We start from the raw sequence: 20342 nt of genomic DNA, 5'->3' as shown, positions 1-20342 counted from the left end.
TAGACATATAAGTTGTTCTGAAATATTACAAAATAATAATTAAAAATTTTTATAAACTCACAATTAAAAAATGTAGCAAATATTAGAATAACGGTAAATAAAACATTAATTCAAAAGAAGTATTCTTATTGAATAAAAACAAAACATTAGTGGCACCGTTTAAATAATATACGATATAAAACTCTTCACTTTTTAATCATTTCTATTCTCAAAGAGGAAAAGAAAATATCTGTTAATATTATTCATAAAATAAAATAAAACAAAACACACAACTCATTCATAGATAGCAATACAGTTATAAAAATACTAAAAGAATTATGCACACCGGAAACATTTATCAATCAGAATAAAAATATTTTGCTACGTAAGCACTTTTCGTTCAGAGCCGAAACGAAATTTAACTTGTGTTGACTTCCATTGAAATCAAAATTAATCTTCCATTAGAACATAGAATTAAAACACAGGAAATTCAAATAAAAATCAGTTATTTAAAACAATGTTAAGACAATATAAATTCTTAAAGTGCAGTATATCTAAAAGGAAATACCTAGAGCTTATATATATTTTATATAATGGTTCTGTTTCGTTTTTAATGACGCATTTTATTCCATATTTAATATTATAAATTATTGACGTATTAACGACATTATAGTTAGAATTTTATATTGCTTATTAAGTGAAAATCTGTTATCTTATTAAGTTAAATGCTTATTAAGTGAAGATATCGTATTTGTTATCTTCGGGTGAAGATAAAACCATGTAACGTCCAAAATAACCTTTGGGTGAAGATGAAGCTGATACTTCGTCGTGCAGTTTCCAAATAATCTTCACTGGTGGAAGCAGTATACCTAAAACCTGGAAAAGAATACGAGTTGATGTCCTGGAGTCTTGAGCATGTTTTTTTTTTTCTCAATTGGATAAATCATTCGAGCCACGTGTGGTGTAGCCAACTATAACCAAAACTACCATAAACAAAGACTCACTTGGCCTTTTTAAATAGTTTTAATTAACAAAAACAGTTAAGATAAAACATTACAATTAAGGGCATTATAATTACACATTTAAGTTACAAAGTAAATTTCGGGGAACAACATCTCGGGGAAACAGCATGCAACTTCCGCACATTGACTGTAGGCTAGTCTTTTTTGATTTTTTTCCCTGGTGTTTGTTCCAGCGGCCACTAGATGGTGCTCATTGAACTGTGGGGTTACAATATATCATATACATACATGCGAGGGGATACTAACAAACAACAAGATTTTTTAAAGCATTTTAGTCCCCTTTAGTGTGTTTGCCACCTGCATTGATACACTTTTCTCAACTTCTGTCAACTAGAAGAAACATGGATTTCTTGTGTGGCATTCATATCACTGAATTGCTTTTTTTCTTAGAATACTAGATTGTTTTCTGGAAGCTTTCTTTACCAGTGGAAATAGGAAAAGTGTCACTCTGAGAAAGATGATGATTTGATGAATGATGTAAGTGAGATACAAGCATAATGTTCTCTCTTAAGAATTTTCAGACAGACAATGTTTCTTCAGAAATGTTTTCTATAATGATCTTAGTTTCTTACTCATTTCTGCTCATCAGTGGATGGGAAACTGATAAGTCTTCATTTGACGTGTCTCAATTTTTTTAATCTGGAAGATCACTTGTACACATGCAGTTTACTCAAAGCTTCATCTTAAAAAGGTTTTGCTGAACCACAATAGCAAACTCTGCTACAGTTTATGCATTCTTCATGCAAAAAAATTATCCCGAAAGATAAACTGCTGTAATCAGATCGATACCACTTGGAAGGAAAAAATAGAGTTTGGCCTAAGCTAAGTAGGCCTAGTGGCAGGATCCATAATTATAAAATGCTTAAATGTAGTATTGACATTTGTTACTATTGGGATACATGTAATACATGGTGTGTGTGTGTGTATGTATATGTATAAATAATAAAATCAGCTCATATATACATATATATCGTACAATAATTCTTTGCTCTATTTTTCTCTATATATGTATACTCTTATAGTATATATATATAGTCTCTATATATTCTTATAGTCTCTATATAGTATACTCTTACTATAAAAAAAATTATAGGATCAGTCACTAGCTTGAAGAATTGCATATGATGTAGTAATCTTTTTGAAAATATTGCATTGCATGTGTCAATGTATTTTTACAGACATATGACTTTAGAAAATTTGAAGATATGACAGTTATCTGGCTATAAAAATAGCTTCATACCACTCTGTAGTACCTAACTGCGATGTTCATATGCTCAGTTTCCCCTGTCCTGTGTTGTGTTACAGTTAAGAGAACACTAACAACAAGTCTCTTTGCATGCAAACCATACCAATGAAAGCAGTTTGATATGGTATCATCCTGTTTGATACAGTTTGACATGTTTCATCCTTTTATCAAGAAAAGCTCCTTTTCTGGGTTTCTTCTCATTTTATTTTGTTAGTAAATTCTGCATATGTGAATTAAAATGTATTTTGGATTTTTTTTTTTGTATCAGTATAGTTAATGTAATTGCATTATAAATGCTGTTACCTCTTGACTTCAAATTACATTAGTAATCTTTATCTAATAGCTTGTTTTATGAGTCTACCAATATAATGTTAAGAGCTTCTACTAAGAGAGTAGTTTTGCTATAAAAATTGCTGTGAGCTTTTTATGTGTATATTAATGATATAGTTACTTGATGTCTGTGGCTAAATACTGTAGAAATTATTTTTCTTTTCTGGATAGGAAAGTTCATTTTATTTCTTTAAAAAGAGCTAATAAACTTATGAAAACTTTTTTGATGTTATTTTTTTATTATTATGTATATCGCACATGTTGTATATTTATTTTATACTACACTGAATGGTTTGTTTACTTGAAAATCACTGAAGCTGAATTTTAAACATTGTAATGTCAGAGTATTTGCATCTAAAATATTTATGTTTCTCTTTCAAGGGCTCATAGCTGAGTGGAACAATGTTAATAATAAAATAAAGATACGTTCTGAATTGTACAAAAAAGGATGTGTGTCAGATGTCGACGAGGGACTGAAGGTACATTCATATTTTTCTGTACTTAAATCTCTTTTATGAACCCTAGAATATTAAAAGAAGTGGCAGTAAACTGCCATACGTTATATGGTACATAAGATGCATTTGTACATATAAAAACTTAGGCATTAATCTATCGCCCCTGAATGGCATCGCTTTTTCAGGAACCCACATTAAAAATAATCATGTATACTCAATCAGTCTTGCAGAAACAGCAAACTACTTTGGTCCAAATTACCTCAAGGGGTGAAGTTTTATCTCAATACAATTAAGAAAATCTCTTCCTTTGCTAAATTTAGCGAGTAAAATTAGTTTCTCTCAATATGTTATCTTCACATGACGTTGATTGACAAGGGGAAGCTGCTATTAACATTTATGCTATATATTAGCTTATTCAGGATATATGACGAATGCATCATTAACAGAAACTACATAAAATATTTTAAATTCACAGCTTCTTCAACCAATCATTTTGACGATGGTAAAAAATTAAACTTGTATTCTTTGCATGAAAATTAATTACAGTATTTGTAAAAAAAGTAAAAGAGAAATATTTTGGGAAAATATTTTTAATGTATGTGGTCAAAAAGAATTTGTGAGAGATTTTTCCCTTGTGTTCCAATTTTATGAATATATATTATTCTCAAATCATATTTACATTTAATTTTCTAATTATGTAAGTTTATTTCAGGTTAAACCCTTCTAATAAATTTATGATTACATTTTGCTAACAGTTTAATCATTGAAGATTACAAGGTGACCTCTTCATTGCTTAAAATTTTAAGGTTTTTATTATTAATAATTAAAAAATGGATTCAGGTATTATTCTAATATAAATTTATTTTGGCAGATACATTCTGTGGCACTTTGACAATTGTTGAAAGTGTTTGCCAAGTTCCTTTGCTAAAGCTTAACTAAATTTCTTTCAGTGAGCATTCATCATATAAGCTGTATGTCAAGGCTACATTTCTAGTAAAATAAAATATCGTACTGGTCTGAATACAATATAACTTCATATATATGAATGACCCTAATATTTTAAAGATATTTTCAAATCACTAAGTAAATAAATGGCTTGTATATTAAGTAGCATGGACTATATGAGCTTTATTTGTTTATAAGTTTTCTCTAAGGAAATTAAGAAATAATCTAAATAGCGTACCCTGAGGAAAACATATTAAATACAATTTCTCTCAAAGATAACAACAAAACAAGTGATAAATTATATTTATATGCTTTGATAAATCATTGAGCAGTATATAAAAACCTTATGGTTTTCAGAAGACAGTTTGCACAGTTGAGTACTTATTTCTTGAATGATGAATTTGCATAGTGTATTTTAACAACATAACCACCCTGTAATTGATGTAGAGTTCTCATTACTACATCATGAGGTTGCAGTTTTCATGAACAGTTTTTTTTCTGCAGATACATACATACTGTGAACCATTGTCTTTATATTTTTGTACTACTGTTTCAAGTAGAAAAACGAGAGTAAAAAATTAATTTGTGCCCAAATAGTTTTAGAAAAGACTTATGAGGTATTTCTCCCGCTTTCGTAGCATGCCTTCGTGGTGTAATGGCCAGCGCGCTCGCCGTGTATTCGAGAATTCCATAGTTCAAGCACCGGCGAGGGCATTTCACATTTTTTGCTTCTGCTTTGAAACAAGCTAATGTCTCTACAGACTATTTGAATAGAAAATTACCTTTTATTGATATTGAATTTTTGTTTTTTTAATATTTTATATATATTCCATTAGATAGCTCAAGAAATAGGATTTCCTGTAATGATTAAAGCATCTGAAGGGGGAGGTGGCAAAGGCATAAGAAAAGCAGTTAGCATAGATGATTTTCCGACTCAGTTTCGTCAAGTAATTCATTTTAATATTTATGGAATTGTGTTAATGTTTGTCTTTCTAATGTAATGCTATTTATGCTGATGTATTTCTAGTGCTGAATAAATATAGGCCTTTTATTAAATGTATAAATGTTGAATATACAATAATGGTAACACTATCTCTGTACTGCTTAGGCATACGTGCGGCATTTTGCTTGCTGGTACTTGTCAAGTAAGGCTGTTGCTGTTCTCTGTACCTTGTTGCAGTATGTGCATGGTTTTAGGAAAGAAGAGTGTGAAATGTTGAACAAAAGCATCCTAAGGAAATAATTTTCTTGTTTCAGAAATATATATGCTAAAATTGAAATGATTTATGGAAGGAATGCTGCAAAATATTATCAGGGTTTTGGAAAGCAGTTGGCAGTTAAATATTACAGTATCAAATAGGGACATGGTTGCTGATAGCATTCAAAGATGGTGAAAACAGAGTGGATGATGTGCACAATTAGAATGGCCTTCCATTCAAAATCTATACATGATTGCAATTTAATTTTGCTGAATATAAAATTGTCAGCAGACAATAAGAGTTAGCTACAGAGGTAGATTTTCCCCAAAACGGTTTTGCCTGCTCTGTAGTCATAAATGGTAGTTGTAAAGTTGCTGTACAGTGGTGTTTTGTTACTGTTCGAAAGCTTTAATATAGTGCCATTATATTCATGCTAGTGAGTGCATGGAACAGTATAAGAGGCAGCAGTGGTGCATTCTGTCAAATTATCTGTCTGAAAACAAGGAACAGATTATACAAATTTGAACTAAAGCAAGAGTCTGGCAAGCTGAAATACCTATCCATTTCCTTGGGGAAAAATTCACTCAGAACCAGGAATCATGCAAATAATGACGGTAATAATATATAATGCTCAAACTGTGATGTTGTATTATACAGTTCCTGATATCACAATGTGAAAGTAAAGTATTACTTCTGTCCTGAAATATGTTTTAATTTTAATATATGGAGCAAGTATTAAACAAAAGTTTTCAAGTAATTGTTTCAGTGTTAAATTGTACAATAAAATGATAACCATTGAGCAATATTAAGTCATCTGAAGTTGGATGTAGTGCAATTTCAAATTGAGTACATCTTTTATCTTGCATAACAGTGCTTGATTTGGCACTTCTACTCCTATAAAAAAATTTACAAGTGTTAGAATAGCAGTTGGATATTCTCGGTGAACCACCATATGCTCATTCTACTGATGTTTTAGTCCATGCATGTTTGATCACTACAAAACTAAGAACTACAGATAAAACATATTTTCATACAATTAAATGAATCCTTCAAGCTGTATGGCTTTTATTTGCCAATATAATCAAAAATGGTTTATCAAATGACAAACAGCATTATCTAGGAAAAGTTATCATTTTAGAAATTATACTGAAAAGATATAGCATTATTTCAGTGAATAAATGTTTTGTCATGTTTAAATGTGTTGCCATTATTTATATTCAATAATTGTATAAAATATTACTTGGTAAAAATACAACAGAATTTATATATTTAAATCTGCTTTTAGGACGAATGTTAATTTTTACAAAATAATAATTTAAAAATAGTGAAATATTTGACTTAGTTCAAATTAACCATCTTATATTATTTATTATAAAATCATGTAAAACATTTTCATTATCTGACATGTTTTTAATATTAAATATATTCCTTTTAAAGGTCCAAACTGAGGTTCCAGGGTCACCTGTTTTTATTATGAAAATGGCAACTTGTGCTCGGCATTTAGAAGTGCAGTTAGTTGCTGATTCGTATGGTAATGCCTTGTCATTGTTTGGAAGAGACTGTTCCATACAAAGGCGACATCAGAAGATTATTGAAGAAGCTCCTTGTGTTATAGCTAAACCTAATGTTTTTGAGCAAATGGAAAAGGTAAATTGTGTACGAAGCTGAGTCTGAAAGCAATAAAGTTGCTATTTTATTTATTGACATTAGAAATGTGGTAAATTCAGTTTTTTTCATCATACTGCAGTGTATCTTATTGTTGATTTGAGGAATCGACTTCTCGTTTCTGGTAGCATAGAGAATGTGTGACTTAATTTCATCAGCTTATTATATTCATTATGTTATCACATCTTTCCACTTTTCAGAAGTCTTAAGGACTTCTGAAGCATCATTAAATCAATATTAAATGCGTGTATTTTTGCAGATTGAAATTACAAAATTCTTTCTTGACAAATTTCAGTAGTATTTAATTGAAAGTGCAAAATTATTAAATAAAGCAGTAGACAAAATTCTGAAGATACTATGTAATGATAAATATCTTGAACGAAACTGAAACAGAATCAGTCTTACATCCTCATATAAAATACATAAGGGTATAGAATTTTCAATAAAACACATGTCTGGGAATAGGATTTGCTTACCTCAAAACTGTGACCCCCTCCCCCAACAAATTATAAATCAGTGACATCTCTTAATAATCCATAATTATTAAGAATTTACAAATAAAATGTTGAGCCATTATACAATTAATTTAATTGTCAAGCATGTTTCTAATGCTATGTTTGGTACAAAGTCCAAGATTTGGATGCCTAAAATCTGGACCTCAATGTCACTACCAACCAATTTTTTTAGGGGTATGCTTTGCGCATGCATATTTGATTTTTCCCCCTCCTCATAATAAAACGTTCAGAGAGTCCTGATTCTCACTTCAGCACTAAATAAAATGTCTCATTATTGAAGAAATAATCATTTTATCATAAATTTTTGTAATCAATAATTTGACTCCGTAAGTGCGTATCTGCTTGGCATACCTCTCAAACCGAACATTCTAAACAGAAACGTTGATTATACACCAACTAATATTTTATATCCTTGCCGTCAACCTGACAAACCATTATTTATTATATTTTGCTTTCATCGCCATATGTTTATCAATGCATGATCTGTAATATGTGAAAATCTGTAGCATGGTTCTAGATCCAGAAAATACTGCTACCGATAGTGAAAAAAGTGGCAGAGAGGTTAATGAAAAAGAAAAAATGTAGATTAACAAGTTAGTCTGGATTCTCGATGTGGCGATTACAGATCTTGAACAATGGAACTTTGTAACTGAACAAGAAGTTATATGTCTATAGAATTAAATAGAAAGTATTAGGACAAAAAGCAAAGCAACTTAAACAACTTGCATTGAAAGAAATATTTAATAAAGTAAATATATAAATATTAAGCTCTTTTTTTTATTTTTTGTAAATTTTGATACCCTGTAGATCATAAATGCTTTATTATTTCATAAATCATGATTTCATATTTTTAATTTTATAATTTCTACATTCCATCATAGTAGATTTAAAATTGTCTAATATCCAGAAAATTCCCAAATCCTGAATCGCCGAAGTCCACACTAGTCCGGATCTCGGAACTTTCTACTGAATTGTGTAATTAAGCTATTTTTATTACATAATTGGGAGGTAAAACATGTTCTTAAAAATATTTAATAGTGATTAATTTTTCTAATTTTAGGCAGCTGTACGTTTAGCAAAGATGGTAGGCTACGTTAGTACTGGTACTGTGGAGTACCTTTATGAAGATGATGGAAGTTTTTACTTTTTAGAGCTAAATCCAAGGTTACAGGTGAAGTTTACTTGTCATTATTATATTTCTAGGTATGCCTTGTGATGACAAAATTTAGTTCATAAAAATTATTTTTAATACAAGGTAATCAAAGAAGTTCTTGCCATTTGTGATCATCAGAAACATACAGACATACAGCGCATAGTACTCAGTCTAGTTTGGACAGTGTTAGACCTTGGAGTTATCTCCATCAATATCGAGCATACTTTGTCAATATTTATGCAGCTGTGCAATCTCCTGGCAACACAATTTGGGTGGGGGAGGTCTTGGATGCGAAGTCTATGAGAGCATGTTTCAAGTCTGCCTTTTTGTCAGAGGATTTCTCAAAGGGATGGTTGTCCAGAGAATAGAACAGGTGACAGTTTGTGGGTGTTAAGTCCAGTGAGCACAGGTATTGTAGCCAAGTTGCTAAATAGTATACCTGATCATCATTGCAATGTGTGGTCTTGAATAGTTGCGAAGGTACAGCACATAGTGATTAATTAATACTGGCTACTACTTCTGTAATGCATGTTGTACCCATTGCAACTGCTGCAGGTCTGCATGATAGCATGGCCTGTTGAGTGTAGCTTTCAGTGTGCCACTTGGTGATTAGTCCACCAGACACAGAGTATGATCTTACATGAGTGCAGTGATGGTCTTGAGGTTTCAAGCACAGTGTCATGGTGGCAACCAGTGCCTGATATCGAACTCACTTTTTGTCAATCATGAGCACTTGACCAAATATGTGTGTGTTTCGGTGTTGTGACAGTAATGAAAAAGAGGCTGTGCATCGCATACCTTGTCGGCAACGTGTACAACTTGCTCAATTTGTACACTTTTCCTATGTGGTGCGAATGAAATCTGTTTCCTCAGAAGTCAGAAAACATTCAGAAAATTCACCACTCATTTGTGGCAGCCTTCATGGCCTTGTGATCCAACACTCATGAAAGACAGCAGGGTTCATCACAAGGGCTTTGCATTCACTCATGACATCCTTCCAAAATGCTTAACATATTCAGTGAGTTAATGCAATTACTGGCTTAAAGTTGCACAACAAATAACTGAAAATGAGCTGCTTCACTATATCCGGATGAGAGGGGATTGCTGTAATGTGCCTGTATTAGTTGCAGGTCAGTGGTCATGCTAACCCTTCATCGGCTCTTCTGGTATGTAACTCATGTTTCAAATAAGACATCAAAAACAGCAAGAGCTTTTTTGTTACCTTTTTAATTTATTATATATATATTTTAAATTATTGTGTTGAATTTATATATAGGTTGAGCATCCGTGTACAGAAATGGTTGCTGATGTAAATCTCCCAGCTTGTCAACTGCAGGTAAGTTTTTTTACTAAGTGATTTCATTAAAATTGGAAAAGAAACCAAACTTTGGTGAAACTTTTATTATATTTTGTTTTTTGTAAAATTCATACTTTACCTTTTTTTTTATAATACCTTACTCAGTAGAATTCTATAATTCATTTTCTGTTACTATTCTTCAGTCTAAATTGCTATTGCTTGAATGCATGGATATAAACTGTGACTGTCTTTAATGTCTTTAATGTAATTTGCAATTTTATATATCTAATACTCTTAAATTTTGAATTTTATTTAGATAGCTATGGGTATACCTTTGCATAGGATAAAAGATATAAGAATGCTATACAAAGAAAATCCGTGGAGTGATTCTCCCATTGATTTTGATAATCCACCACATAAACCTCGTCCGTGGGGACATGTAATTGCAGCTCGAATTACTAGTGAGAATCCCGATGAAGGATTTAAGCCAAGTGCTGGAACTGTTCAAGAACTAAATTTCAGAAGTAATAAAAATGTTTGGGGTTATTTTAGTGTGACTGCTTCTGGTGGACTACATGAATTTGCTGATTCACAGTTTGGACATTGTTTCTCTTGGGGAGAAAATCGAGAAGAAGCTCGTGAGTAAGTAGCTTTTTGATTCATTCTTATCTAAAACATCATTTGTTGAATAACTGTAGTGAATATTTTATTTAAATATTTTCTGTTACAGAAATCTTGTTGTTGCACTTAAAGAGTTATCTATTAGAGGCGATTTTAGAACTACTGTTGAATATTTGATAACACTACTGGAGACTGATGACTTTCAGAGGAATAACATAAATACAAGTTGGCTTGACCATTTAATTGCTGAAAAAGTTAAGGTATGTTTACTTCATTTACTAATTTTCGGGTGTAGTAATATGTGAGGTAAGATAATCTTGCCATTTTGTAAACAATGTTATAAGTTTCTGAAATGTAAATGTTATTTTTAAAGAAACTGGATATTTTGTAATGAAATTAGATATTTCATTTCTACATTTGTTTCTGGTTTAAAGAACTAAGAAATTTGTATTGAATTTTTATTGTACTTTTCATTTTGAATTTTTATTCAAAACTTATATATTCTTAAATTATTTATCTTGTAGGCTGAGAAACCTGATACAACACTTGCTGTGATATGTGGATCATTGCACGTTGCTGATCGAACTATTCTTGATAACTTCCATAATTTTCAAACATCTCTTGAGAAGTAAGAGTTTTGGGATATTATTTGCTTTGATGCAGGCTATCTCAGTGAACTATGATTTGATGGTTAAAATGCAATTTCAATACGATCTACAAAAAATATTATTAATGCATGTTTTTTGTTATTTAGATAAAGTATTTAATAGAAATTTTGAGTTTTTATCAATGGAATAGTTTAAAAAATCGCTTTTTTTCACTTGTGTACTTTGAATTTTGTGCCTGCTGGTCATTTAAAAAGACATAACATTGCAGCAATTGGCTCAGTCAGTATCTTTTTCTCAAAAATAATCTTTAATGATGTCCTTCATTTCACATCTTCCTCTGAGATGGTAGCACAGTAAGAGAGTTTCCACTAAATTTTTATTATTTATCTATCTTGCACTAAAAAGAAATATTGTGAAATCGATACATGGTTCTCTCATCAATCCTATCGGCAATCATTATTCTCTCAATCGTTGTTCTCTTTTGAGAATTGAATTCTGTTCATTTTTCAAACATATTTTTCTCCAGACATACAGTAAAAAGCATTTTTAATACATGCATCTATCAATTTTTAGCAATTGTAAGATTTTACCACTTTTAGCTATATGGTAACTCTTTCTGTTCGATGCTTCAACTGCATTTATTTGATCTTTATTAGCTAATAATAGGTAAGATTTTTATGTTAGAATCTTTAGATAGGTGCTGAAAAAAAGTTTATTCCTTTTTGTTGAATATTTCATTTTTGATTGATGCAACAGCAAAAGTTTTATTCTCTTTCATTTGATGAAACTTTGTAACATAATTACACAAAGAGGATTAAGGCTGTCCTTATCTTCAGTGAATAAAATCTTTTAAGTATTCATCAGAATACTTTTTCTTCTGGAGACTACTGCTGCTTGGAATTTCCTTATTAGTGGCTGGCGTAGCTTTTACCAAAGTAACAGTGTTTACCCTCAAATTGTAGCCCTCCTGCTGATTCCTTGGAAATGCTTGGTGTGGACACCAAATCAAAGCTATTATCCATATTAAGACCTACTTTTAATTATTCATCTAATTTTATGTATGTAGCATTAAGTTTAATAACTCTAAAAGTGTAAAAATAATTTAAAACAAACCTTCACACTCAAGCTGGTTTTGAATGGCATTGCTGTAAATATAAAGAACGACTTAAATTAGCAGTACATTCAGTACTGAAAGTATGGTTGAATTCTTATTGTTTGGCATGGTATGCAGTGAGATTACAGAAAAGAGGCTGGTTGCATGTCATGTATAAGGAATCAAGTAATATCATTCGTGTGGGCAATTACGCTTCATTTGGTAACAATCACATTGGATATCGTCACAATTTCTGTTTATTCAGTGAAAAATTCTAAGCATTAATTATAACACTTCGTAATATGACATTAATGATAATTGTTTCTGCATATCCCTTAAGCCATTATGTACCTCTAAGAGGGGTTCCATAGGTTGAAACTGCTCATAGATAGCAAAGAGCCTGGTATCATGAGTTAGGAGAAAATCATCATCCTCAATGAGATAAGGTATAATCTGGAACTCACGATGGTGTTACATTCTTTTGCTGGTGCTATGGGAAACACCATTTGGATAGTTTTATTGCAGTGGATCAGCTTTGCCATCAGTGTCATGATGTAGGGTGCTATTACATTTCATTCATTGAAAAAAGAAATATTAACATTTGCACAGAACCATTTTGATGTAAATTCCAATGGTTCTGCCCTTGTTGCATGTTTTATTCAATGTTGTTTATGTGCTTAGTGTTCAACACATTTCTGGATTATGTGGTACCCAATTTTTCCCCCATATAACACGAGAAATTTTTCCTTCATGAACCATATGTAATTACACATAATTGAGCTATAAGTTGTGGATATGTATTCAATCGTCATCGAAGGGCATTTCACAGCTGTCTATCCCAAATCTGTATCGATCACTAGCGCACAATGCATGATTAGTTTTAAGTGTTGAAAGAGAGCAAGCAAAGTACTAAATTTAGTATATTCTTACTTAGTTTAAAATTTTAATCATTCGTACCTTACATCATATGTATTCTATCCAATAAATATCTTTGTTGTAACATATGTCTTTTTTAAGCCATATTTTTTTCTGAATAGCAGTGCATAAGATGTAAGTAGTTAGTCACATGGATGGCATTTATCATTTAACTAAAGTAAAATGCTTCCAAATCTTTAGTAATTCTAACTAGAAAAATATTTGAAAGTCTTTGTGAAAGGTACTATAAATGATACATGCTGAGATTAAATTCTATACTGTTATCCCTTAACTTGCATAAATTCGTGGTTATGTTTGTGGCCCAAAACTTTAACAATCAAACTGAGACCTGCTAATTAGAAATAAAGACTCCATTAAACAATTCCTCCTTTTCCTTACCTATAATTCTTACCTTAAAGCAATATTTGTACAGTTTGTTTATTTGCTTGTTGGTCACCATTAGTGTGCATTGTTTATTTACCCTTAAAATAGATTAGACATCCAAAAGAAATTTAAAATGAAGGGATGAACTAAGGCCTTTAACCTGATAGACATGGCACTACTGATATTAGAAGAGCTGCTCACTATGTTAAGATGGCAACTTAAACTACCTCGACCACCATCAGCCGTTTACATTCAGACGTGTAGACATTTACTGGAAAACAGAATTTTTCTTCTCAATGATCCACCTTCTGTAACAATTCACCCACAATTCAGCGAAGTTTGCTTGTCTGGCAAGGCATTTTTATTTGAAAAGTGTTGTTTCAGTTTTTTATATTTCATGTTTTTTCATACTTTTATAGTTTACATTTGAATGAGTGCTGTTGCATGATGTAAAACTACTAAAATAATACTCTAGAACTACATATATATGAGGTAGGATTCAAAAGTCTATAACGTAAAAAATGTTATGGATTAAATTACAAAAACACATCCTCCTTCGAAATAAGACCCTTGTGGAACAACACACTTTTTCCAGCACCTGTAAAGTTCATCGAAGCATCTGGAATCTATTTTTGGCCTTGTCCTTTAATTCAGCCTATTATTATTTATTTTCCTAACGTTATTGTTACTTCTAACTAATTAATCAAGGTAAAACAAAACTGCTTACCTTGTTCCAATGGGTTTTGCCGGGGCCACTGGTTGAATTCTCTGTGCATCTCTATCTGCAAAATCTTGAAGGGAATAATCCATAAATGATAAATACTTTCTTTACACAAACATATTTAATGAAGATGCAAACGGGTTACAGAATATTTACATAATGAAAAGTGTTTAAATGTGGCACAACGCAGTGTGCGGCTTCTCCGTTCTGAGCTCTTGAGCAATCTCTAAACGAGAGTTCATAGTTCAATATGAGGTCACTCAGCCATCAGATCTCAACAAAAGTTGAGTTGCAACATCCTCCAGCCCGGAAGGACAATTGCTGTAATTGTCCTTATTATATTCCAGCTCCACTGGATATAGTAGTTGCACTGATCTTTTAATTGTATGGCCATTGGGCAAGCAGACGGCACAGGCTCTCACCTTGCCATCCCTTCCAGGAAAGATTTCCATTATGATGGCCATCTTCCACATCAGCCTTGGAATTTTATCTTCATGCACTAATACAATAGTTCCTTTCTTGAAACAGGTTCCTGTTTTCGCCAGTTTGGAATGATGAGCAGATTTTAAATTCATGAAATAATCCTGCCTCCATTTTCGCCAGATTCTTTCTACCAGTATCTGTTGATGTCTAAATCAACGTGTAAGACTCTCTTTTGTTGAAGTTAATTTAGAGCTTCCTTGCGGCAATGACAGTAACTGTCTTCCTATTAAGAAGTGACCAGGGGTCAAAGATTCTGGCTCTCCTAGATCTGAGTATGTAAATGTTAAAGCTCTGGAGTTCAATATAGCTTCCACTTCTGTTACGACTGTCTCTAATTCCCTGAATGTCAAGGATGATTTGCCTAGGATTCTCTTCAGAAGAGCGTTCATATACTGAACCATACACTCCCAAAAGCCTCCCTACCATACCGCCCTCTCAACTATAAATTTCCATTTGATTCCTTGCTTAGAGAACTCGTCTTGAACTTTATTGCTTTTCATCACTTCGTTCAGTAGCTCTAATTCTTTTTTCGCTCTTTTAAAGGTTTTGGCGTGATCGGTATACACTATTCAGCACAAACCGTCTAAATGCAAGCAAAAATTTTCTGTGGAAAAATCAGCTGTAAGTTCTAAATGCACAGCTCTAGTTACAGCACAGGTAAACAGTAAAACATACGTCCTTGGATAATTCTCTTCCACTTTTAATGTATAGTGGACCCGCGTAATCTATCCCGGAGTTTCCAAACGGAAAGGCTTCTCGGCATCTCTCTGGTGGGAGAGGTGCCATATCTTGCATGACAGGTTTAGTTTGAAATATTTTGCAGGTATTGCAATTGTACAGAACACTTTTAATTTTTCGACCAGCCTTCAGCAACCAAAATTTCTCTTACCTGATTTAAAGTATCTGTTATTCCTCCGTGCCCTACTACCTGATGACCGTGAAGAATAATTAGATCAGTGAAATGATCTTTGTCGGGCAACACAATTGGATGTGCTTGTTTGTAATCAAAATTTTAATTTTCTAAACTTCCACCAACATGAATTACACCATTTTCGTCTACAAATGGACTGAGGGACTTCAGTTTTGATTTTGAACCCAATTTCTCGTTGTTCTTCAATGCCCGTATTTCATTTGTGAAATTTCGCTCCTGAACACGTTTGATCCAATAAGTTTCTGCCATTTCCAGTTCGGTAACCTGCAAACATCCTGATAATTTCAAGGTATTTTTGATATTGTTGATGAACCTTAAGCACCACACATTAATTTGGTAAATTCAGTGTAAATTGCTGTAATTTTGGGTTTTAAATAAATCTTTGGAAGGTTCCGTAACGCATGAATTTACGAAAACTTCCTTTGATGTTTTTCTTAGTTACTTTGTTGGAATCTTCAATGTTCTTTGTGGAACATAAATTTGGTTTTGGCCAGTGTTCCATTTCTTCCTTTAACCACATGGGCCCTTCCCACCATATGCTTTCTGCTTCAGATGTTTGACGTTTTCACCTCTAGTTAGCAAATCAGCTGGATTATGTTCACCATACCCATCGATTCTAATCTGGGAAGTGATAACTTTTTCAAAGGTGCTACTCGTGCTTTTGATGTAATGAAACTTGTATGAATGACTCCAATTTTCGAATAACGAAAATACAGAACAGCCCCATAGGCCTTCTGACTCGCATCTGTGAAACAGTGTAACTGTAAACCATACTTTATATCTCTTTTCCCAACACCTGCAAACTGAACTGTATTTCCAAACTAGAAATATGAGCTAATTCATCACACTAGCTTTGTCAATTCTTTCTGAGATTTTCTGCTATTTCACTGTCCCATGCGTTTTTTTGTTCCCATAAATCTTGCAATAAAATCCTAGCTCGAATGGTGTGTGGATTTAAAAACCCCAGGGGATCAACGAAACATCCTACAAATCTCAAGATTTCCCTTTTAGTGGGTATGTTATCTATCCTTTTGTCATCTTTTACCAAACTTCAATTTCTATCAAAAATGTATCATTTGACTTATTTCATATGTATCCCAATACTTTAGAACAAGTTGAAACTTGTGAAAAATCTTCTTCATTCCATACCTTTTGTAAATTCGTTTCATTTGTTTTCCACTTCCGCATGTTAAATCCACCTTCTTTCAGTATGCGTTTAATATGTTCCGATTCCTCAAATGCTTCTGATTCTTCATCTGCTCTAGCAATTAAGTCGTCAACATGCATATTTTCAGTTAGCATGGAAAATACGTTCGGATACTGTGACTTGTATTTGTCAGCGTGTACATTAAGAGTTGCTCTGAGAAGAAACAGACTAGATAATGCTTCAAAAATTACCATTGTCATACAAAGAGCCTTTGTTTTGGTTCCATTTAATTCACCATCGTTCCATAGAAACTTAATTGCATTTCTGTCTTCATCAGCAAGAGAAATCTGCAAAAATGCTTGTTCGATGTCAGCTGTAAACGCAATTCGATTTTGACGGAACTTAAGGAGCAATTCCAGTATTTCTGGACACACCTTGGGACATGAATGTGAACACTCATTTAATGACAAACAATTCTCCACATGTGACAAAGTGTCAAAAACCACACGGAGTTTTGTAGTTTCCTTGTTTTCTCTTATAATTGCTTGATGTAGCATAAAATAAGTTTTGGGTCCAATTTCATTGTTAGTCTCTTCGGCGATTCCTTCTTTTTAAATACTTATCAATTACTTCGCAATATCTGTCATAGAACTGTTGATTATTCTGAAATCTACGACTTAAACTCTTAAATCTAATTTTAGCAATCTCCACATTATCTCCAAGCTCATTTGAATTATAATTCCAGGGAAGGCGGACAATATAACGATTGTTTTCAAATTTCACAGATCTTTTGAAATTATCAAAAAGTAAATTATTCGATTAAATTTATAATAAAATTAATTCGAGTTCCTTATCCAAATCATAATTTATCCCCATAGATTCGAGCTCCCAGAGATTCTTCAGCAAACTAGACAGTGATTTTTTCTGTGTATCTTTATTATTATGAACCACAACCTTCATCATATTCACATTAGTTGGTGAAATTCCGTAAGCCCTTTCTGTTTTACTAATGGTACAACCCAATTTTGTTTCAGCCGCTACTAAGGAATTAGACATTCTGTGAACCTTACCCGTAACTATTTTCCAATAAAAATCCGCTCCTATCAGCAAAGAAATTTTCGGCGGTTTATTCCCTTGTCCCCATTCATCGGAAAGTTGTATGCCCTGTTTTTTAATAAGATTAACTATTTCATTTCTAGGGGAATGAATATGTGATCCATTAATGACAGGAATAATTAAAGTTTCTATTTTGATTTCATATCGATACTGTAAATTACACAAAATGAGCCTGATTTTTTTTAACATTCTGCGCTTCAGAAGTCGTGCAACCAAAAGAGAATATTTTTATTTTTTCTTCTCCAATAACCGGAAGTTTTAATTTCTTGCAGATGTCCTCCCTAATAAATGTTCGCTGCGATCCTAAATCAAAGAAGATGTGAACACTTTGCTGGTGCCAATTGCCTGTGTTTATAATTTCAGCTCGTACTGTCAGAAGAAATGAGTTATTTACTGTTGTGCAATCGGAAACAGAGGAGACTACTGGTCCTTGGATAGGCCTCTTGTCTGATGCCTTTGTTTCGTCAGAATGTATCAATGTATGCTGTCGTCGATCACAAATACCACAAGTTTCGATTTGCAGTTCCTTGCTAAATGATAGCTTTTGAGACACATGAAACAACCTTATTTATTCTACCCTTATTATAATCCCGCTTTCTTTCGTTGTCTCGAAAACATTCTCAAAACTGCCGCTTATTTTCAAAATGGGATTTCCTTTCAGTGACTTAAATGGGATTTCCATTCAGAGACTTCAGAATCTGTTGGCTTAACTAAAAATCCTGTACGTTCTCGACTTTCTATTTTTTTTCTTAAAATAGTTAGCAAATTTGTAATTTTTGTCTGGTTATCATCTTCATATTTCCTATTATATTCTAGTGCTAAATCGTTCGGAATCACCTTTATTAATATCTGATACAATAAGGTACTGTACGAATCCGGTAAAATATGACACGTTTCTAATCCTCTAATTTGTACTTCACAACGACCATATAATTTTCGAAGTGCTGTCACATTGCAAGACCTTTTAACTGGAGTCATAGTTAATAAACTGTTCATGTGGGTATCTATTATTAGTTCTTTGCGTCCGAAGTGATCTTTTAATATTTTCACAGCCTTCTCGTAATTCTACGCTGTTAACGTCAACCCTTGTATTGCAGTTTCTGCATCGGAAGTAAGAATTGACTTTAAATAGTTAAATTTATGTACTGCATGTAGACTTTCGTTTTCGTGTACAGCTGTCTCAAATCGTGCCCAAAACCCGGGCCAACTGCACACATCCTTTCCCGAAAACGTTTCCAGGGCCAATTTGGAGAGTTTAATTTTGTTTTGCGATTCAGTGACAGTTTCCCATGAAGTAGAATTAGCGCTATCTGGATTAGTATCTAAATATCTTTTCGTGCGTAATTTCCAAACAATGATTTACTTTTATACCCTTCTCTAGACATTATTTCATCTTCTAAATTTGTTACGTCAATTAAAGTTTCAATACCATTATCCGCTAAGATATTAATTCTTCTTCTTTACCAATTAACTGAGCAACCGTTTCTTCAATTACATTTTTATCCCCCTCATTAGCAATTCCTGTTTCTATCTTATTTATCAGCCTCGTAACTACTGCTCTTATAGCAGATCGTTTCTTTTTTTAATTTTTCTAAATCCATGTTTTTGCTTTAAGCAAAATCTATTAAATTTCAGTTCAAATTCAACCCAATGGCGCCACGTTATGGTGCTACAATATTATTATTTATTTTCCTATCGTTATCATTACTTCTAATTAATCAAGGTAAAGCAAAACTGCTTACCTTGTTCCAGTGGGCTCTGCCAGGACCACTGGTTAAATTCTCCTCTTTGCATCTCTATCTGCAAAATCTTGAAGGGAATAATCCATAAATGATAAATACACTCTTTACACAAACATATTTAATGAAGACACAAACGGGTTACAGAATATTTACATAATGAAAAGTGTTTAAATGTGGCACGACGCAGCGTGCGAATTCTGCATTCAGAGTTCTCGTGCAAGCTCTAAACGAGAGTTCATAGTTCGAGATGACGTCACTCGGCCATTGGATCTCAACAAGAGTTGAGTTGCAACACAGCCTGCGATGCACATTTAATTTCATCAGAAGATTGAAAACGACAACTCTGCATGCATCTTGCCAGTTCAGAAAATAGGAAGAAGTCACAGGGTGCAGATGAGTAAGGAGGATGAGGCAAAACAGTTGTTTCTGTTTTTGCAAGAAGGTCATTGACAAGTAGGGATTGTTGAGCAGGAGTGTTGTCATGCAACAGCACCCAGGACTGCTTAACATTTTGGGGGCTTTTGAGTCTTTCAAATCAACTTACGCAAATGCTGCAGGATTTCAATGTAGAGTTCTTTGTTCAGAGTGCATCCTTCAAGGATAAATTCCATATGCTAGATTCCTGGATATCAAAGAATACTTCTAGCATGACCTTTCCTTTAGAGCAATCTTTGCGGAATTTCTGTTTCCGTGGAGATTGTGGTGATTTCCACATTGCCAATGCTCTCTTCGTTTGCAGGTCGTACAAAAAACACCATTGCTCGTCTCCAGTAAT

General features: G+C 32.9%; 1 protein-coding gene across 2 annotated transcripts in view; it reads left to right on the top strand.

The window, feature by feature from the left end:
• ACC (acetyl-CoA carboxylase) overlaps nucleotides 1-20342 on the top strand; it is a 231818-nt gene that overhangs the window by 105531 nt on the left and 105945 nt on the right. For both annotated transcript variants that reach the window (XM_085807436.1, XM_085807435.1), the window contains exons 9-16: nucleotides 2959-3056; nucleotides 4814-4924; nucleotides 6614-6823; nucleotides 8417-8527; nucleotides 9786-9845; nucleotides 10123-10448; nucleotides 10537-10687; nucleotides 10952-11055. In XM_085807436.1, the coding sequence (XP_085663562.1) occupies nucleotides 2959-3056; nucleotides 4814-4924; nucleotides 6614-6823; nucleotides 8417-8527; nucleotides 9786-9845; nucleotides 10123-10448; nucleotides 10537-10687; nucleotides 10952-11055 (1171 nt within the window). The remainder of the gene's footprint in view (nucleotides 1-2958; nucleotides 3057-4813; nucleotides 4925-6613; nucleotides 6824-8416; nucleotides 8528-9785; nucleotides 9846-10122; nucleotides 10449-10536; nucleotides 10688-10951; nucleotides 11056-20342) is intronic.

The sequence above is a fragment of the Stegodyphus dumicola genome, chromosome X1 (assembly GCF_044657685.1).
Source record: "Stegodyphus dumicola isolate Sdum_Otavi_A_Nest chromosome X1, ASM4465768v1".
In the NCBI taxonomy this organism is placed as follows: domain Eukaryota; kingdom Metazoa; phylum Arthropoda; class Arachnida; order Araneae; family Eresidae; genus Stegodyphus; species Stegodyphus dumicola.
The sequence above is the reverse complement of the archived record's forward strand: the minus strand, read 5'-3'. Positions and strand labels throughout refer to the sequence as shown.